The sequence below is a fragment of the Harmonia axyridis genome, chromosome 3, assembly GCF_914767665.1.
Source record: "Harmonia axyridis chromosome 3, icHarAxyr1.1, whole genome shotgun sequence".
In the NCBI taxonomy this organism is placed as follows: Eukaryota; Metazoa; Arthropoda; class Insecta; order Coleoptera; family Coccinellidae; genus Harmonia; species Harmonia axyridis.
In genome coordinates, this window is record NC_059503.1 from 22,272,953 (window position 1) to 22,290,961 (window position 18,009).

At 31.1% G+C, this 18,009-nt stretch overlaps 5 protein-coding genes across 6 annotated transcripts in view; 3 read left to right on the forward strand and 2 right to left on the reverse strand.

The window, feature by feature from the left end:
* The window catches only part of LOC123674528 (ecdysone-induced protein 74EF), a 196,162-nt gene extending 189,744 nt beyond the window's left edge, over positions 1-6,418 (forward strand). Inside the window, exon 9 of the mRNA XM_045609423.1 lies at positions 3,098-6,418. Coding sequence (XP_045465379.1) covers positions 3,098-3,672 — 575 coding nt within the window. The 3' untranslated portion in view covers positions 3,673-6,418. The remainder of the gene's footprint in view (positions 1-3,097) is intronic.
* A 784-nt stretch (positions 6,419-7,202) lies between these two features.
* Positions 7,203-9,864, forward strand: LOC123674871. Its single transcript, XM_045609994.1, has 7 exons — positions 7,203-7,654; positions 7,708-7,854; positions 7,915-8,070; positions 8,147-8,506; positions 8,713-9,081; positions 9,137-9,251; positions 9,495-9,864. The coding sequence occupies exons 1-7, from the start codon at positions 7,523-7,525 to the stop codon at positions 9,794-9,796; spliced, it is 1,581 nt and encodes a 526-aa protein (XP_045465950.1). The 5' UTR covers positions 7,203-7,522; the 3' UTR covers positions 9,797-9,864.
* A 511-nt stretch (positions 9,865-10,375) lies between these two features.
* LOC123674869 (serendipity locus protein alpha) lies at positions 10,376-14,148 on the reverse strand. 2 transcript variants are annotated; one of them, XM_045609991.1, is made up of 9 exons: positions 13,835-14,148; positions 13,595-13,780; positions 13,261-13,545; positions 12,886-13,210; positions 12,633-12,832; positions 12,377-12,572; positions 12,164-12,313; positions 11,952-12,110; positions 10,376-11,304 (listed from the first exon to the last, which is right to left on the reverse strand). In XM_045609991.1, exons 1-9 carry the CDS (start codon positions 13,916-13,918, stop codon positions 11,192-11,194), a joined length of 1,698 nt encoding a protein of 565 aa, XP_045465947.1. In that variant the 5' UTR covers positions 13,919-14,148; the 3' UTR covers positions 10,376-11,191. The 2 variants fall into 2 exon arrangements, with proteins under 2 accessions (XP_045465947.1, XP_045465946.1); XM_045609990.1 differs by lacking the exon at positions 10,376-11,304 and adding an exon at positions 11,647-11,897 and having other exon boundaries at positions 13,835-14,146.
* Positions 14,149-14,451: 303 nt separating this feature from the next.
* On the reverse strand, positions 14,452-16,262 carry LOC123674870 (chromatin assembly factor 1 subunit B). Its single transcript, XM_045609993.1, has one exon. The coding sequence runs from the start codon at positions 16,171-16,173 to the stop codon at positions 14,536-14,538; it is 1,638 nt and encodes a 545-aa protein (XP_045465949.1). The 5' UTR covers positions 16,174-16,262; the 3' UTR covers positions 14,452-14,535.
* A 203-nt stretch (positions 16,263-16,465) lies between these two features.
* LOC123675247 lies at positions 16,466-17,903 on the forward strand. The gene is made up of 3 exons (XM_045610594.1): positions 16,466-16,778; positions 16,968-17,167; positions 17,220-17,903. Exons 1-3 carry the CDS (start codon positions 16,637-16,639, stop codon positions 17,835-17,837), a joined length of 960 nt encoding a protein of 319 aa, XP_045466550.1. The 5' UTR covers positions 16,466-16,636; the 3' UTR covers positions 17,838-17,903.
* Positions 17,904-18,009: the final 106 nt, after the last annotated feature.

Genomic DNA, 18,009 nt, shown 5'->3' on the forward strand with positions numbered 1-18,009 from the left:
ACGGCTTTATTAATTATCGTTTATTTGTTTTTTTACGATGCCCATTTTAACTCCCCGTACGGAATCTGATGCGATTTTGTTTTATTTTTAAGACGAATTCAGTTTCTAGAATTCTATATATGTATATATTGGTTAACAGCAGTCTTTCAGTTCTTCATAGAGATGTAATGATGCAACACTTGTCTCATAACGTAGACCAGAAAGGTGTATTTTATGCTATTCATAAAATTAATATAATTCCTTCCTAATTGATTTATCATATTATGAAAAACATATTATGTTCATTAGATTGTCAATATCCAATCATTTTATACAATGACCCAACACAACAACCTGCACACTACATCTCAAGTTTGGTGCAAATTAAAGAGTTGCAGGTACTTGAAGTTCTCATAAAAATAAATTGTTTTCATTGATTGTTCTAAGATAAATCGAAGACTTATACATTAAATTGTTATCTCACCCACTATACATATGTGCCTAATCTAAGTACATGGAACAGTATTACCCAATTTGAAATTCAGTAAAAAACAAGTACTATTATACTTTGGGCATGTATGTTGATTATATAACCTCACGTAACCTATAATTTCAACCGGACTCAACATCTATCACTCGGATTATGCTTTGACAAACATAATAAATGGTGAAAATTTTTTCGAGACAAAAGCGTCGAATTTTTTGGACGATCCAAACCGAAGACGAACCCAGACAAGGGATTACCTGCACCAAACGCGTGACAATGTCATGGGGCCGTTGATCTCGAAGCGGGTTCACATAAGACAGCGAGTGGCCCATCCGAAAAAAGATAAGAGACGGTATAATTTGCACACAAAGAGAAGGAAACTGCATTGCGAAATCGACAGAGGCGTGATCATGAAGGATAGCAACCGTCTATCCGAAATTGTGGATTCGGCGGGATGCATCATACTGACTTCATCGTTTTTGGTCGATGGGACACATCGCTGCACTATCTATTGCAGTTCAAGAGGAATTGTCTGATGTAATTTACTGAAGATTTGCACTGGTAGAGATCGTCACAAAACCATTAACCAATTTTCTGATTCCCAGGGATTTTCGTTTGATCCAATGATGGTCTATGGTGGTGTCATCTCGTTTGCTTTCAGACTAGCTGTCTTCTTAGTTAGAACCTTTTTACAGATATTTTCTGCTGAGCCAAATCTTGTATCATTATCATCATGGTCGAATTTGATGAGCTATGATTCTATAGATGATTAGTTTTACCCTTCAAACACTTTTTGCGTGGCTTCAGAATAGCCTTTTTCGACTTACAACCTTACATTACTATTATTATTAGAGCTAACCAAAGCTGGTGTATCTCCAGCTTTGGTAGTATGCAAGATTAGTCTAAAGACTAATCTTAGGGTAAACCCTAAAAGCAATGTTTTATGGCTTCTAGATGAGGACCTTTCAGTCTATATACCGACTAATTTTAACTTTTGTATGTGATGTTGGAAACTTGATAGAATACTATAGAGATGAAATACCTCAGAGAAGTTAAAGGTATTAAAAGAATGTACAGAATGAGATACAAGGAGGAAAGATTTGAAGGTAGAGTCATTATATAAGTTTATGAAAAAATTGGCGGAGACATAAGATAAATGAAGGAAGATCGGATCAAGCAAACTTGAGATAATGGAATAAAAGAAAAGTTGATGAAGGGAGGACCAAATGCATGAAAACGGCAAGGGACAGAAGAGAATGGACTAACATTGTACATAGTGATATACCAATGAAACTTTATCAATTATGAAAAAAAATTAATTGTAATACTCTACACTATTTTCATGGTGATAGATTTATTGATAATATAGCTTTTGGTTGTCAATTATTTTCTTTGAAAAAAGTTGAAACATGACTATGAATCTGCTATCATGGAGCTTTCGGCCGAGATCGCCAGTTATCAAGCAGCAAAACTAAAATGGAAGTAAAGTTGTTCTCTCGGCGGAAGTAGGGACCGATCCAATAGAACGCCTCGGTATTCAGCTAAACGTCCAGACAGTCTGTTAGATGCATGCAAGAAAGGATCGTGAATGCGACTCGTCTAATTGATACCATTATAACAATCGTGCCCCATTCATCTCATCTGATTAAGCCCGATCGATCTCGATCTGTGAGCGAATAATGGCCGCATCGGTTCTCTCGGGGTCTGCAGGAACGTGAATGCACCGCGAATATCTGCATCTATTCTTGCTGTTGCAAGGACAGGCTCGGTTGAAGGTTACCGACAACAGATCGCCGTTTCCTGGTCAACGTTCTCACTTCCACGCGTCCCCTCCGCCTTACTGCCAGACCTGCCGAGAGCGCCATCGCGGAATTACTCCATTCTCCGGAGGATTCTCTGGAAATTTGCATCACTTTCCCTAAATCGTTCTCAAAACAGCCTGAGTTCTGTACAAAACACATCGGTTTTCAATAGCAGCAATAAAATTATAAAATTCAAATGAGTCTATATTCGATAAAGGTTTTTCCATACAAATATTACATTATTGAACTTTGTAATACTCTTACATTTGATATACAGGGAGTCTCCAAACTATAATGCCAAATTAAAACAGAAAATTCCCCTTGAAAAATAAATACATACAACGTTCCTTATATATTACTCAAATATCTGTCGTTGCAGAGATTCACGGTGGTGAATATGAAAAATTATAAGTAATTTTTATTCATAACTTCCACAGCTTCCAAAATGTTTTCAATTAAATTTGAAAGAATGTTTGTGTTCTATAGGTGCTTTATTCCAAAAAAGGCACATTTTCAGTTGCCACTAGTGGCGTAAAACGTACAAGAAGAGCTTTATGATCTTTTTCCTCCCCTATTTTTTACGCCTCTAGTAAAATCATTATATTATGCATTTTTCGCATTCCCCATTCAATTTTCAGTGAAGAATGTATACTTGTTTGAATTCGGAAAAAGTAACCGTTGTCAAGATAATTGCGCCTTTATGAATACAAACATTCTAGTAATGAAAAATTTGTTCAACAAAAAATAATTACACTATCATATTTCGAACAATTCTTAATAAAAAACCTTTTCACATACATGAAAAACTGATTGATTTTTTTTGTTTCAGTACCGGAAAACTACAACAGCTACCTTCTTCAACATCACCATGTACAGCAGACTCAGCATATGCATCACCACAATAGTATACAATCGCCCTTCACGACACCATCTCCCCCATCACCCACCATGAGGCACTCCATCCCAACATCAGTGATACAAGCTGCATCTTCAAGCGTTTACGACGATTCCTACATGCTTGGTTTTCCTCCTAGAAAAATAAAGAAAATCAAGAAACAGAGAATAGGAGAACCTGGTTCTGTTAAACGGAAGAGCCGAGAAGGTTCAACCACTTACCTGTGGGAATTCCTACTGAAACTGCTTCAGGATCGAGAATATTGTCCTAGGTATATCAAATGGACTAATAGAGAGAAAGGAGTTTTCAAGTTAGTTGACTCAAAGGCGGTCTCCAGGCTATGGGGTATGCATAAAAACAAACCAGACATGAATTACGAGACTATGGGCAGAGCCCTTAGGTACTATTACCAGAGAGGTATCCTAGCTAAAGTGGATGGTCAACGATTAGTCTATCAATTTGTAGAGGTGCCCAAAGATATTGTCGAAATAGACTGTACGGGTGTGTGATCAGATTGAAGTGGATGCACCAATGCTTTGATAGTACAACAAATAATTTAATTTATTAAGTAACGGAAAGTGTGAAACTACAAGAATTTTATCCCTGTACATATGACTCAAAGAGAATAAACTGAGGACTTGACCTATGGAATAAATTGACTGTGAAATTTTTTACAACGAATAGGGTTCTAGTACCTCCTACATGTTTACCGACTATGGACGATCTCATGGTATGTTGTATCAAAAGATAAATAATGAAAGTGGTAAATTATGTTGACAAAAATAAGGACAACATCTGATTGTGACTGTGAATTTCTATTCTTGAGGTTGTGGATTTTTACCTGCCAAAGTTTCCCTAATTTAAACTTGCCCATGTATTCACATTGCCTTTTTATTTCAATTATGAATCATGTATTGTATGAAAACAGCAAAACTTGAACAAAAAATAGATTTCTTCAGCACATTTATCAGAAAAAATTAATGTATAATAATTTTATTCAGATATGGAAAATTCCACTTAATATTTTCTAACCAATTAACCTGATATCCATGAAAATATTTCGTCCAAACCTGAACAACTTTCGATTACTATGAAAATAAGGTAATGCAGAGTGATGATACGAATAGAATGTTGAAAAATTGTTCATTAAATTTTTTTTGGCAAATTGAGGCAGCGAGTTGGTTATAATTTTACAAATATCCGGTCCAAAGAAGTCAATTTTCAATTAAACATTCAAACTTGAAGTTTTTTTATATGAATATATTGTTGTTGGATATTTAGAAGAACCAATTTGAACATGTGATCTGCAGGAGTAGTTAAAGATAGTGAGATGTTATCATGTATAGTGAAAAGTATGAAATTCATAATTTTGAGAGAACAACATGTGATAAGAGGATAGGTATTTTGGTAGTTTTTTAGACTGAGATAAATTTTTAGGAAATTGTTTAGGTGAAGAAATATTGAGGCTATTTTTCATGGAATTAAAAAATATATCTGAGAATCCTCAGCACTGCATCAGAGCTGAATGGGTTATAGTAATATTTCATTACTGCATATGCCGAATTATCATCACTTCGAAATTATATAGTTAGTGGAAAAATTTTGTTGTATACTTCAGCCGAAACGGCAGCTGCATTTTAAGAAAGGTAATTTAAACATAAGCTGATCACAAATTTGTATTTTCCAATATGAAAAAAATACTCAATTATTTTTCCTGATAGTTGAATGTCATTCATTCATTTCATCTTGATTGCTCAAAATCGAAATTAATTCAATACATTGAGAACATATATGCATTCAGTTCTAAATATAATTAAAATAGGTGGTTTTGTAGGTATTTTATATTGAATTATGATGGATTAAGAGAAAAAGGATTAGAATCCTTCTATTTGGATAATGAAACTTTCTCTAGGGCATATTCACCTGAAATTTGTTTTTGAATATCTTTTATGATTAGTCTTCATTTCAAATTGAATTGAAATATTTTATTGTTGGGTTTAAATTTCTTACACTGATTCAATTAATTATTTGCAAATTTTGTTCATATTTCGAATGCCCTAGTAGATTGAGGTGCTCTTTAATGGTTATGAGACTGGTTGGTGCCTGCATTAAATTGGTAAGGATTTGAAAAAAGGAAGCACAAATATTTGTCAAATTAGCTCTCTATGTTATTTTGCAGTGTTTCAGGCAACTATTATTGGTTTTGATCTCAGATGTACACAGTTGAAAAATGAGAATATTACGTTATTTGTTAATTCTTCATCTATTGTAATATTTTAAAATATCGTACTTATATAATTGGGTCATGTGTTTTCTTGTAAACTATAATTTTAAGTGTACATTCTGTATAGTATTTATTTCGAATTTTGAAAATTAGCTGTTTCATGATAGAAAAAATTATTCATTTCCTATATTCAAATATCAGTTATGTGAATGAATTCACTTTTCACTGCCATTTTGTTGATGTTATATGGTTATCTATTATAAATTGAATTTGTCATGAAACAAACTAGTTGAATCCTTTGTAAATTTTGTTTTAACATTCTGTGATTGTAAGTTTAATTTTCCAAATTGTAACAAATCAATGTAATAAATGTAAAACGTTGTACCTAAAATCAAATGTGTCTTTAAAGATAATCCAAACTCAGTGGGCAAATCAATATAGAAAACTCCCAGGTTTCAACTCAGCGATGTTACATTAATGTGTAGATTCTATGTTAAAATTTAATTCAGGAAATTTAAAGCACAAAATGTTCATATTAAATATTAATAAAACACAAGTTCAATCCAGGTAGCAAGCAAACGAATTGTCTATTCGTCCAAAATATGTGATATCTGTCAATATCAAATCCTATTCACGTTAGCTCATTGAAATAGTTATATATCTTACTTGATTGTTAAATGGATGTTGAATGGTTGCATTTGTTTAGGTATCAATTTCTTAACACAAATATTTACGCGTTGTTTAAATATTCCTACTGTGCAGTAATAAGAAATTTTGTTGAATATGTACATAATAGTTGCAAAAATTAAAACATATTGTAATATTGGTGATATTGTCAAATATTAAGTTCAGATTTTGTAAATATAGATCATTTTTAATATAACAAATTACCTTTAGATTTTAATGAAATTTTATTGATTTTTAAACATTATTGTAAAAATTATACCTACCTATGTATAAGAACGAGGTACTTTTATTACCTATATAGTTTATTGTAATATTTTGTCTTTAATAAATATATATAAATCCAATAACGTATATTCTTCAATAATACATAACTTTATACTTCCCTAAGAAATCTAATTCAAAGGAAACCGTATATAATAAATAATAATAAGTGAAAGGGATTAATAATCAAAGACTAAGTAGTCTGCAAAATAATCATTTACTAAACGTACCGTTTCATATGGCGCTCACATCAAAAGATCAGTTTCCATGGAAATATGACTATTTCATTATATATATTCAAATTTTTCATGTTCGTTCCCATGGAAATATAACCGTCTACGGAAAAAGAGAGAAGTACCGGAATTCCCCTGCCGCCAGAAAACCTAATCGATGGATTCATCAATATTTTTGGACATTATGATGTCTAGAAATGCTGGTGTGTCTAATTAATCTTGAAAAAGTTTTAAATTAAACTGGCGAGACCTGCCTTTTTGGATTTTGAGGGGCTTACCGCTACTTCACTTGATTTCCGGATCATTTTCATAGCGCTCTCATCAAATTCTGCCGTTCATCATATAGCGCCACTTACGAAAAGAAAAGAGTTTTTTGCTATCGCTTTCGTGGTAATATGGCTATTTTACGGAATAACGCTGCCTATTGGATAAAAAAAATGAAAAAACCGGTAGTGCAGCCATAACTAAATCTAATCACTGGACACACCCCTGATATAAAAAAAGTATTTCTGATATCATGGACACACCTGTATGTTTCTACCACAGATTACTAGTCTGTGTTTCTACTCTGTGATTTAGAAACTTATCTGTGAGCTATGACGGATGCCAAATTTGAAATGTTTACTAGTTTACTTCTCGAAGTTGATAAATACCTTAGATATAATCTAAGATAAATACATTTTTAGGTTATTATTGTAATACATCTATACTGTGATTGTAATATATCTATAGAATATTATTTATTCTAACTAATACATACATACTAATAAAACATATAAGTAATAACCGCATAATATAAGTATTCCGGATCATTACCATTTACTTTTATGATACAATAAAATAATGTAAGCTGACGATTGCCATAAAATGTTGGACTTTTCATTCAAAAGGCTTTTTGTGGGTATCACTTTTTATATTCTATAAATACAATTAGGTGTTGACAAATTTACAAATATGTCCCAATCAATGAGATCTACTTCTACGAAAGTAAAAAGGAGTACTAAAGAAAGAGAGAAACGAAAATCAGTAGCAGGAAATCCAGATAATAGTATTGCAACGGTTATTGAAAAATCTTCACCAACAAGGGTGTGTATGAGAACTGCTGAGATACAAAAGTTTTATGAAAGTTATTATTTCAGGATAGCCATTTGAAGAGATATGCAGGATTGTCTGTTGAAAATATTAAAGTTGCCGCAGAACACATTACAAATCCTGACTCAATTTCTGAAGAGTCATGTGAAATCTTAGCTGAAGATTTAAACTATAAGTTGAGGTATATTATCCATGTGAGTTTCTATTTTAACTGGGCTATTATCTAATGACAAAATATTAATGCCTGATTCCAGCAAGCTGCTAACAGAGCCTTCATTTCTAATAGGACTGGTATAAATAGTAAGGATATTGATGAAACATTTGAAGACTTGCAATTGGATAAAGTATTTGGAGCACCATTAGAACCTTCATGGATTCCAATTGCTGATCAAAATTATCTCTTCCTTGATGTAATATCAACTGGTGTTTTAAACAAAATGTTTTATTTTCTCAAAGCCTTCTTCAATAATAATAATATTATTTCAGGATCCTAAAGTGAACATGTTAGAGGAAATTGAGGAAAAAGTAGCATTTTCTCAACCTCAAGATCCAGTAGTACTTAAGAGCTGGCTTCCTGAACTTAAAGAATCAAATCACTCTTTCAAAAATTATTTCAAAATTATATGTCAGGCTGTTGTAAGCAATGATATGGAAATGAGAAAGATGGCCCTCCAAAATATCAGCACAAATCCCAATATTGGTCCCATAATCAACTGGTTTTATAAATTTGGTTATCTGCTTCTTTCAAAAGATGTTACATATGATTCTTTGACATTATATGCCTTAGATCTAATTGAAACTTTAGAAATGAGCCCTTTAGGAAATTTAGAAGCAAATGAAAGTCAGGTATAAGAAGATTCTATTGTATGTGTGAACTTTAATGTGAATGTTAAAATTGAGATAACTGTCTGAATCTGGATGTAATTTCTCATAAGAATACAAATATACCATTTTTAGTTTGGTTCATACAAAAAAAATTTCAATTCAGAACAAAAAATTTTAAGTTAAATCTTAGATAAGAATATCTATGTTGATCTACTTTTTTTTTGCAGTTGAAATTACTGGTCAGGCTGATGCTTCAAAGGCTGTTGAAATCGCATACAAATTCTGAAGTATTGAAACCAATGTGTTGGATTCTTGCAATATTATGTAGAAGAAAACCACTCAATGAGTTTGTCATGACAAAATTGAAACAAAAACTTCCTGAGCTTAGTGTCGAATATTTATTGCCATTCTTAATGCTAGTTAATGCTTTAGGAATTGATGCTATAATTAGTATTTTTGTGGAAAATTTTGAATTGCTCCACTCTGAATTGAATACTGAGGAAAATATGGAAATATCTCCTATACAAAATGGCTGTGATTTATTTACTCATAAAAAATTATTTTGTAATTGGAAGACATTCGGATTTACTGTAATGGTGAGAATTTTAAATTGAATTTAAATGAATATATATACATATACTTTTTTTACAGGAAATGTATTATGTACTTTTTAAAAATGACATCTTTGATAAGAGCTTCAGTCAATTTCCACAACTTGAAAATTTCACAATTCTCCTCAATAAACCTCAAAAACAATTACTGACAGGTAGGTAAAATATACTCAAAATGTAATAGCAGTTTTCTTGTGTGATTTATATTCTTAGTTCCTTTCATATAAAGCCATGTAGATAGTTTTATTGAAATACTTTTTCTGGTTTTCCTTTGATAACAATAGTTTTTGAATACTTATTCAGCAGACAACATTTTTGATTTCCCAAATAAGATATGCACTATTATGGAAACTGCTAGCAAAATTGGTCCTAAATCATTTTAATCACATTCATTTCAGAAGAGGCAAAAGCTATGGACTTTATTAAAATGAAAAAGGAATTAATTAAAACTCGTAGAAAACTAGAATTGCAACATCATCGTAGATTCCTGCCATATGAAAGTGTTTTTGAAGTTCCTGTTTTTAAAATGAGAATGAAGCAAAAAATGGAAAATCATTACAAAACTAATTACCATATAGGGTGGAAGAAACAATCTTATGTTGTTATAGGTAAAACATCACTTTTACTACCTATAATGAGGGTCAAAAATTCGGTATTACCACACTGTTATGATCATTCTTTATTTTCATACAATTTATAAAAACCCCTTTTTTGTCAAATAAAGGTCATTTATACTTAAGCATAATTTATTACATACAATTTCTTTAATCACGATGTTTTTTTTACTACCTTGATTGACTGTCCTACCATGTAACATGGCTCAATTATGGCCATCTCATTAGGTTGTTGTTCCCTTTTTCCTCTATCTTCCAATGTTTTTAATGATGATTTTTCTCTTGCTATTCTCAGAATAGGATTTGAATATTCAATTTAGATTTAGAAGAATCATAAATTATCATTTGCAATTAAACCTATCTCTGTTAGTATTGCTGATTGCTGTGATTAAATCTCATGATTTTTGAAGCTCAAATATGGTCTGTATGGTTTCCTTAAAACTATTTATTATTATTGAGCGCTATACATTTCATTACAATATCTGTATTTTTCAAAATTTGAATCAGGAATAGTGTTCGACTTGCTGATCATGACCCCATGCTCAAATTCAATTTGGTTTGACCGTAAACATTGTATATAAAGTAATCATTTAAATGTTTGTGCCGAATTTCAGGATAGTCCTTTAGTTTTTTTGCATTAATATCGAGACAACTTTGCAGTTATATTAAAAATAACCCTCTGTAAACTTTAATAAAATTCAGGTACATAGTAATAAATTAAATTTCATCTATAAATAAAGATTATTTGTGAAATATTCGGAAATGAAATAAGTCGTCAACATAAGACTATGGAGTCATTCCTCTTCTATGCTGTTGCTTGAATAGCTCTTCAATGGCTTCAAAGTTGCAAAGCATCTTTCTCCACTGCTATTGTACTGGGAGCTGACCAAAGTTTTCTAACTGCAAAATATTGGAAGATATTCTAGAGTGTTGGGATGGGTTTTCAAATTTGATATTAATGCCTCTGCCATATTTCTTATCCACTGGTGAAATGATTGGCTCCATTTTCCGCCAGACATAATATAGCTAATTTCTTCAGGCTTTGTTTTAACCTGGAGTCATTATTGGTGTTCTCAAACAATAACCTTTGAATCCTAATTGTATCTTCATGTGGTCCAGAACATACATCTAGTTTTGTAATAGTTGGTCAAGAAACAGATAAAATATATTTCAGTAATTTCTCCTATAATATTGCTACATTGGGTTTACCTTTCAGATGCTTTTTAAGACAATTAAGTCTTCTAAATTCATTTAAAAAATCGAGAATTCATATTCATTTCGTAAGTTCAATGGATTCTATATAGTCACAATTGTTGGTAAACCAGCATGGATCTTCTAAATTGCCGTGCTCGAGTATATGAAAATACTTTTTTCACTAGGTATATCTCAGGGCAAGTGTTGCGTGTTCTACAGAAAACATTTCTGCAAATCTTCACAAAAACCAAAGTTTTTCCATCCAACAAGGCACGCAAAGCCTCTAGTTAATTTGTTCCGGAATTTTCTTCTTGTCCCAAAGACAAGATTGTAAAAAATGTTACTGTACTTTTAATAGTTTCAATACTATTAAATTTCATAGGTATATCACTTGAATGTACTAGAACAAAATTTGGGCTGTGAGCTGCACAATATACCAATTGCTTTATTATTATTCTCACTATTTTTAGTTATGGTTTTTGGTGATAAGTGGGCAATGTACTACAAGCTCATAATGAGTACATATTTAGAACGTTAATAATTCTAGTATATTTTCGACTTATGCTAAGAAGGAAGAGTAATAGGGACTCTTGAAACACCCAATTTAATGGGTTCATATTCAGATTTATATTCTCTAGAGTCCAATGGAACAGTTGGATAAACTATCATCTTGTAGACCATGATGAAAAAACCAAGGATCCAAGAAAGAATGTCATAATGTATATAATTTTTATAAGAAATATAATAATAATAATTTTATTAGAATGCTAAAATAAGATAATCTCATGATACATATAAATTATTCAAGTATTCTATCACAAATATTTTTTTCTTATATTTTTGTTTTAATGGATAAAGTCAATTCACTCAAGTTCATAAAAATATCTTTTATATTTATTGATGCTAGATTATTTTTATCTAATGAACAAAAAGAGAAATTCATTTTAAAATTGGAAAGTTTCATGTTAAAAGATGTCATAGATGTTAACTTTCCTGCAAATAAAGTAATGTTGAGTCGTATGAAGCACTTTTAAAGAATATCTTTACCTTCATCGCAATCCCCATTTATGCTTTTACAGTTTTTAGGTGTTCTGTACATAATACTTCGATTTTCCAATATTTCCTTTCCTCTGCCAACTATATGACTAAATAACATATTCTCATCCATATTTTCCTCCTTAGTTGATTCCATCCTTTCATCGATTTCTAAAATAAAATCTTTTCAATGATTTCAATGATTATCATTTTTTTCATATTACCTGTCCTACTGACTTCATCATTGCTCTTCAAAAGGAACAACAATTTCTCTACCTCTGCTTGCAATATTTTACATCTCTTCAATATTCTATCATTTGTCACAACATTATTATCCTCAAGAACATCAATTGCTGTACCTATCTCAGATGTAACTACAAAATAGAATATAGGTACCTGGTTTTATTGAATTCTATTAGTTGCAATTTGTGACTTACTCAAATTGCATTTTCTGATTCCATTCTTGAAATGTTCGTTTCTGATAGCTTCAATTCTCACAACAGTCAATAAAAATTCTACAAGCACTTTTCCAATATCAAAAATTTTGTCAAATACATGTTTACTGAATTTTTCATTTCTTTTATTTCTTTCAAGAACATCATTGATTTCAAGTGTAATTTCATTGTAAATCACCTGTATTAAGAATTTCGATAAATAATATTGAATGAAAATAGTGATTCAATTCACACTCACTTTAGAAAATGCTAAGGGATCTATAATTTCATAAACTAAGTTCTTAAGCCTATTAGCTTCACATATCCAATAATTTTTATATATCAGTGCTGACGTTCTTTGAATCATGGATCCATTCTTCATAATCATTTTCATAGAAGGAACTAATTCCGTTTCCAAGAACTCCAAACTAGCCATACAGTTTCGTATTTTAGTGCCACCTACAATGGATAATACTCTATCTGCCTAAATATAATGTAACCAACAACCTTACTTTTGATGTTTGATGAGCAAAATACAGCAAATAATCCTATTTGAAAAATTCTATCCACATGTAAATCAAAATTAGCAATGATATTGTCAAGTTCTTCCGAGTCATAAGTATCATTTGAAACATGTTTGCAAAAATTGAACAGTTTTCCGAGTGGACAACAATATTTAGAGAAGACAAAAAGGCTCAACCTCAAAACAGCAGTATCCACTTTTCTCTCTAATGAACATAATTTGTTGGAAGTATCATCTATAAAAAGAGAAACCATGCTATTGTTTGGTTGTTCTTTATTTAGCTCATTTTCTAAATCGCCTAGAATATCTAAGACCTGCAAAATAAATTAATTATATCTTATAAAAAAAAAACCCATTCACTTACTGTTTTACAACTTCCATTAATAATTTTACTATCTTCATCTAAACATATTTGAGCTATAGACATTGCATGAGCTAAAATATCTTCATAAATAGTTTTTGCTTCTTTGAATTTACTAATTACATCAATTTTTTCCTTATCATTATTTATTTCAGCAATGCTATTCAAAGCATTATCCATCCATCTTAAAAATAGCCCAAATTCAGTTATTGCTAAATCGTTTCTATATGGATCTTCAATAATATCCAAACAATATTTTATGCGATTGATGGCGACTTTCCTGTTTTCCTACAAATCAAAAATTACAAAAAATAAAGAATATTGATTTCTCACTCACTTCTAAGATTAAATTAACTTGGTGTTCTTCCTTCATTATATCGGATAAGAAATCTAAGCAGCTTATCATTTGACTGAAATTGATTATTATTAGGATTTGGCTGCTAGAGCTTTCGACAGAAAAATTTGATTTTTTCATTAGCTCAGATGTATTCTTCATCAATTCCCCAACACTGGTACATATTTCCTAAAATATATTTCAAAACATTCCGAATTCAAAAGAAGAGATGAGAACTCATACCAAGAATATGACATCAGTAGAAGTTACTGGTGATCTTAAAAATTTTTCTAAATAAATAACACAAGCCTCTTTTAGATTTTCCATTGTGAAGATGCATTAGAAGACTGATAGTCGGAATAATTTTACAGATGCTATTCAATAGTCTTCAACATTTTTGACATAAAATATAAGTTACACCAAACAGAAGAAATTGAAGTATTGGTATTACCGAAGCATTTATACAATACTACAATTAATATCAGGGCCTTTTAAAATTATCGTACCTGCACCATCGAATATTGAAGTTATGAAATTAATAACGAAACTTCATAACAATCTTATTGGTTTCTCAATGACCTTGGGTTGAGTTAAATCAAAAACGCGCATGAATTTAATTCGAATTTCGAAATACATAGAGGTCTCAACAATTTTTAATTGGGTAATTGTACCGCTTTTTCTGAGCAACACAGTTAGATCTCCCAAAATATTATAAGTAAAGAATAAGTTACTATCCAGCATTTTGAACTCCCTAGATAGATCAGGGAGTTCTTAGAAACCAAGATTCTTTTAGGGATTTCATTTTATTTTTTTGTTAAATATAGACATATGTATATGTATTTTCAAATAAGTGAAATAAATTAAGTAGTATAAGTTATATTTTATTATGAATTCTCAGCACATATTATATAATATATTATAAAATAAATGTTCGAAAATAAATTTCACGACACCCTTCTTGGAGTAATCCGTCTAGGTTTTTTTACAGTATCTAAATTAATCCTTTCTAACTTAACATAAGGAGATTCAATATTCTCTAATCTATCTTTATTATGTTTGGAAGTAGAAGAATTTGCTTTTTCTTCTTTTTGAGTGGTGAATTCAGTTTGTATTTTTTCACAGGAAGCGGAAACATCACTTTTTGATCTCTTAGGACTCAATGCTTTTATTTCCAATTTTTCAGATTCTGTGTTGACATTCACATCCATTTCATCAGGTTTTTTTTGTTCTTTGATCTGATCATTTGCTTTTTTAAAAAATGCCAAAATAGATGTATTTTTCTCTGGCACTGATGGTCTTTTAACCCTTCTTGGTGTAATAACTTTAATAGTTGATTTATCTGGAGCATCTTTCACTTTAATGCTCTGAATTTCTGTAGTTTCAACAATATTAACTTTGTCTTCTAAAATTGGCACATTCACAGCATCTTCAGCTTCACTCTCTTCTTTAACATACTGAATACCCAACTCTTCAGGCTCAAATGTTATCAACGTACAAAATCCATCTGTTGATGATGCTATAAGAAGTAATCCATCACCTGACCATGTCAAATCAGTTAATCTTGTATAATGTATATTATTAAACCTAGCAAAAGGTGCTTTTTGTTGACTGTCATATAATATAATATCATGATCTGTTCCTACAGCAAAGAGGATTCTATATGGTAGATTAATATAGGGTTCAGGTCCATCACCCCTCAACTCAAAATAAATGGGACAACATTTCACTACTGTGCTACATTGTTTTTCGACTGGCAGAATAGCTGCTGGAAAATTTGTCTCTATTGGGAAAATATATGTACAACTAAGAGGTTTGCCATCATCATGGATAATATGCCCAGATGGTACAATCAATATAGAACCATCAGGAGAAAAGGATAATCTTCTGAAAAATGACTTGAATGTATCATCATGAAAATATTTCACTTCTTTCTCAAATAAGTTATGATCTAGAGGTACAGGTAATATGCCTTTAGATATTCTTGCTTTGACATGTTTTCCATTTGTATCAAATATTCTACATATTCTGTCAGTACTGATAGTTGCAATATATTGATTTTTTGGATCCCATGCTACTCCTTGAACAAATCCTTTGTGATCAGTCAATATTTGTTCATTTTTTCCTTTTTGAACATCCCATAGAATTGCAGTATTATCTATTGAACCTGATAGCAATTTAGAGCTATTAGGTGACCAGCATATATCATAAATATCTTCCTTATGACACCTAAGAATTTTGAAAACCACCCAAACTTCCCTGTCATTTGTTTCATCATCTAATGAAGGAATATTATCTGTTTTCAATTGCCAAATAATAATATTAGCATCATCATCTGCAGAAGCTAAATACATTCCAGAAGGGGACCATCTTACTACGTTAACTGATTTTTGGTGCCTCTTCAAATCTGATATTACTTCTTGTTTGAGTGCCCCGTTTTCTTCAATATTAATTTGCCATATCAAAATGTGAGAATCTCCACCACCAGTAGCCAATTTGTAAAATGAGTTAATATCTGGATGTAAATCTACACTAAGAACTGGTTCTCTATTATGCCAAGATATTTCAGGAATAATACATTTCATTGTGATTAAGCTTATAATTCCTAATAAATAAACATATGTGGTTTAACTTAACCTCGAAAGTACATTAAACATGTCAAAAACCCAAAGAGTTAATAATCCCGCCAAAAATGTACGGGTATTCCATAGAATATCCTTATAAAATAACCATAGACAAAGGAAGGTTTATTTCTCTATGCCTTGGGTTAGAAGAATTGCTCCAAAGATGTCAGGCTCATGATTCATGAATGCCATTTATTGAATTTTTCTCAAAAACTCTAGATGAAAGGAAATATAATAAAATGAAAAACGATAGGTTCTATTAACACAGCAAAAATACCTAAAACATCCAAAACTTTAGCAATTCGACTCGGTCAGAAAAGTCAGTAGAACAGATCAAATTTGAATCATTTTTTTATTCCAAAAATAAAATAATTTTCAAAATGTCAAAGTTGAAACGAAAGTCAGTTTCATTTAAATCAAAAGAATGAATAACTTGAACATCGGGTGGTGGAATACCACAAAACTGCATATATTCAAATTAAATAATTTGCAAGAAAATGATATGGTTATTTCAGCAAAATTGAAAATAAAAGATTTGGTAAAAATGGCTGATCTTGAAGAACTAGGTGAGGGATTTTATTACATATTTGAATGAATATATCAATTTATAGGTATTTATAATATGAGGTATCTGATCCAAAAATTAAAAGACTACACTTTCTTTAATGGCAAATCAAGTTTTCATGCTGTATTGCTTTCAAAGTTCCAATATTTCTTATTTAATAGATTAATAAAAACAATATTCAATTTCCCAGAATTGATTTACTGTGGGACGATAATGGAAAATACGGAAAAAATTTCCAATTATGTGAAAGAAAAGGACGCATTGGTTTTCATGATTATAAAAAAAAATGATAACATCGTCGAGAAAACAGAAACCACCAAAGATTTGCAGAAAATGTTTAATGAATACAATGAAGCTTTCTCGAAGTTTGGATTTAAAGAAATGCTATTGGTAGAAATGTTCAAATAGCCCTCCTTATCTTTTAATTGAGAACAAATTTCAGAGTTACATCAAACCGGAAATTATCACCGAGTTGGTAAATGCCATTCCAGAACTTTCAGAAGACTTAGTTGCGTTGTCCATAATAAAGGATATCAGTGTTTTCGAAACTACACTCAAACCTAGTGTAATGAAGATTCAACTAACAAAACATCCTACGTTACTAATGTCGGTGTATTATTTGATGCACAACGTGATGAAAGATATTCACGGGAGATTGCTTTCTTCTATTCATCTCACAGATGAAGACTATTCCGAATCAGATGACATAGAAATAGATTATAATCAACCAAACGTTTCTGGGTTTGAATCAAATAATATTTCAGAATTAGCTTTTCTTATTCATAATAACAACATAAGTCGATCAAATGAAGATGGGGGAGTAATCGAAACATTATTCCAAAGCAATCTTATGGAAGATGTGTTGATTGATGTTCTTGACGACCCGAGTGATCAAACTGGACAACAGTTTGTGAACAATTCGTCTGGTTTGGCGTCTCAGCTTCATCAGATGCATGAGTTAGGACTCTTCAATGACTTACTCAATTTCAGAGCTCTTCAGATTGCTGGCGGGAATGTTCAACAGGCAGTGGAATTGATTTTGAATGGAGTAATAGAATAATAATACATTTTTATCAATGGACTCATTTAATTGAGATAATTTTTGACAATATAATATTAAAATATATTTATATTTCCTTCTTTTATCTTCTAGTTATCTGTAAGACCTATCAATGATCACCAATTTTTCAAGAATTTGCAATGATCTAAACCATTGTTTAAACAATATCTAA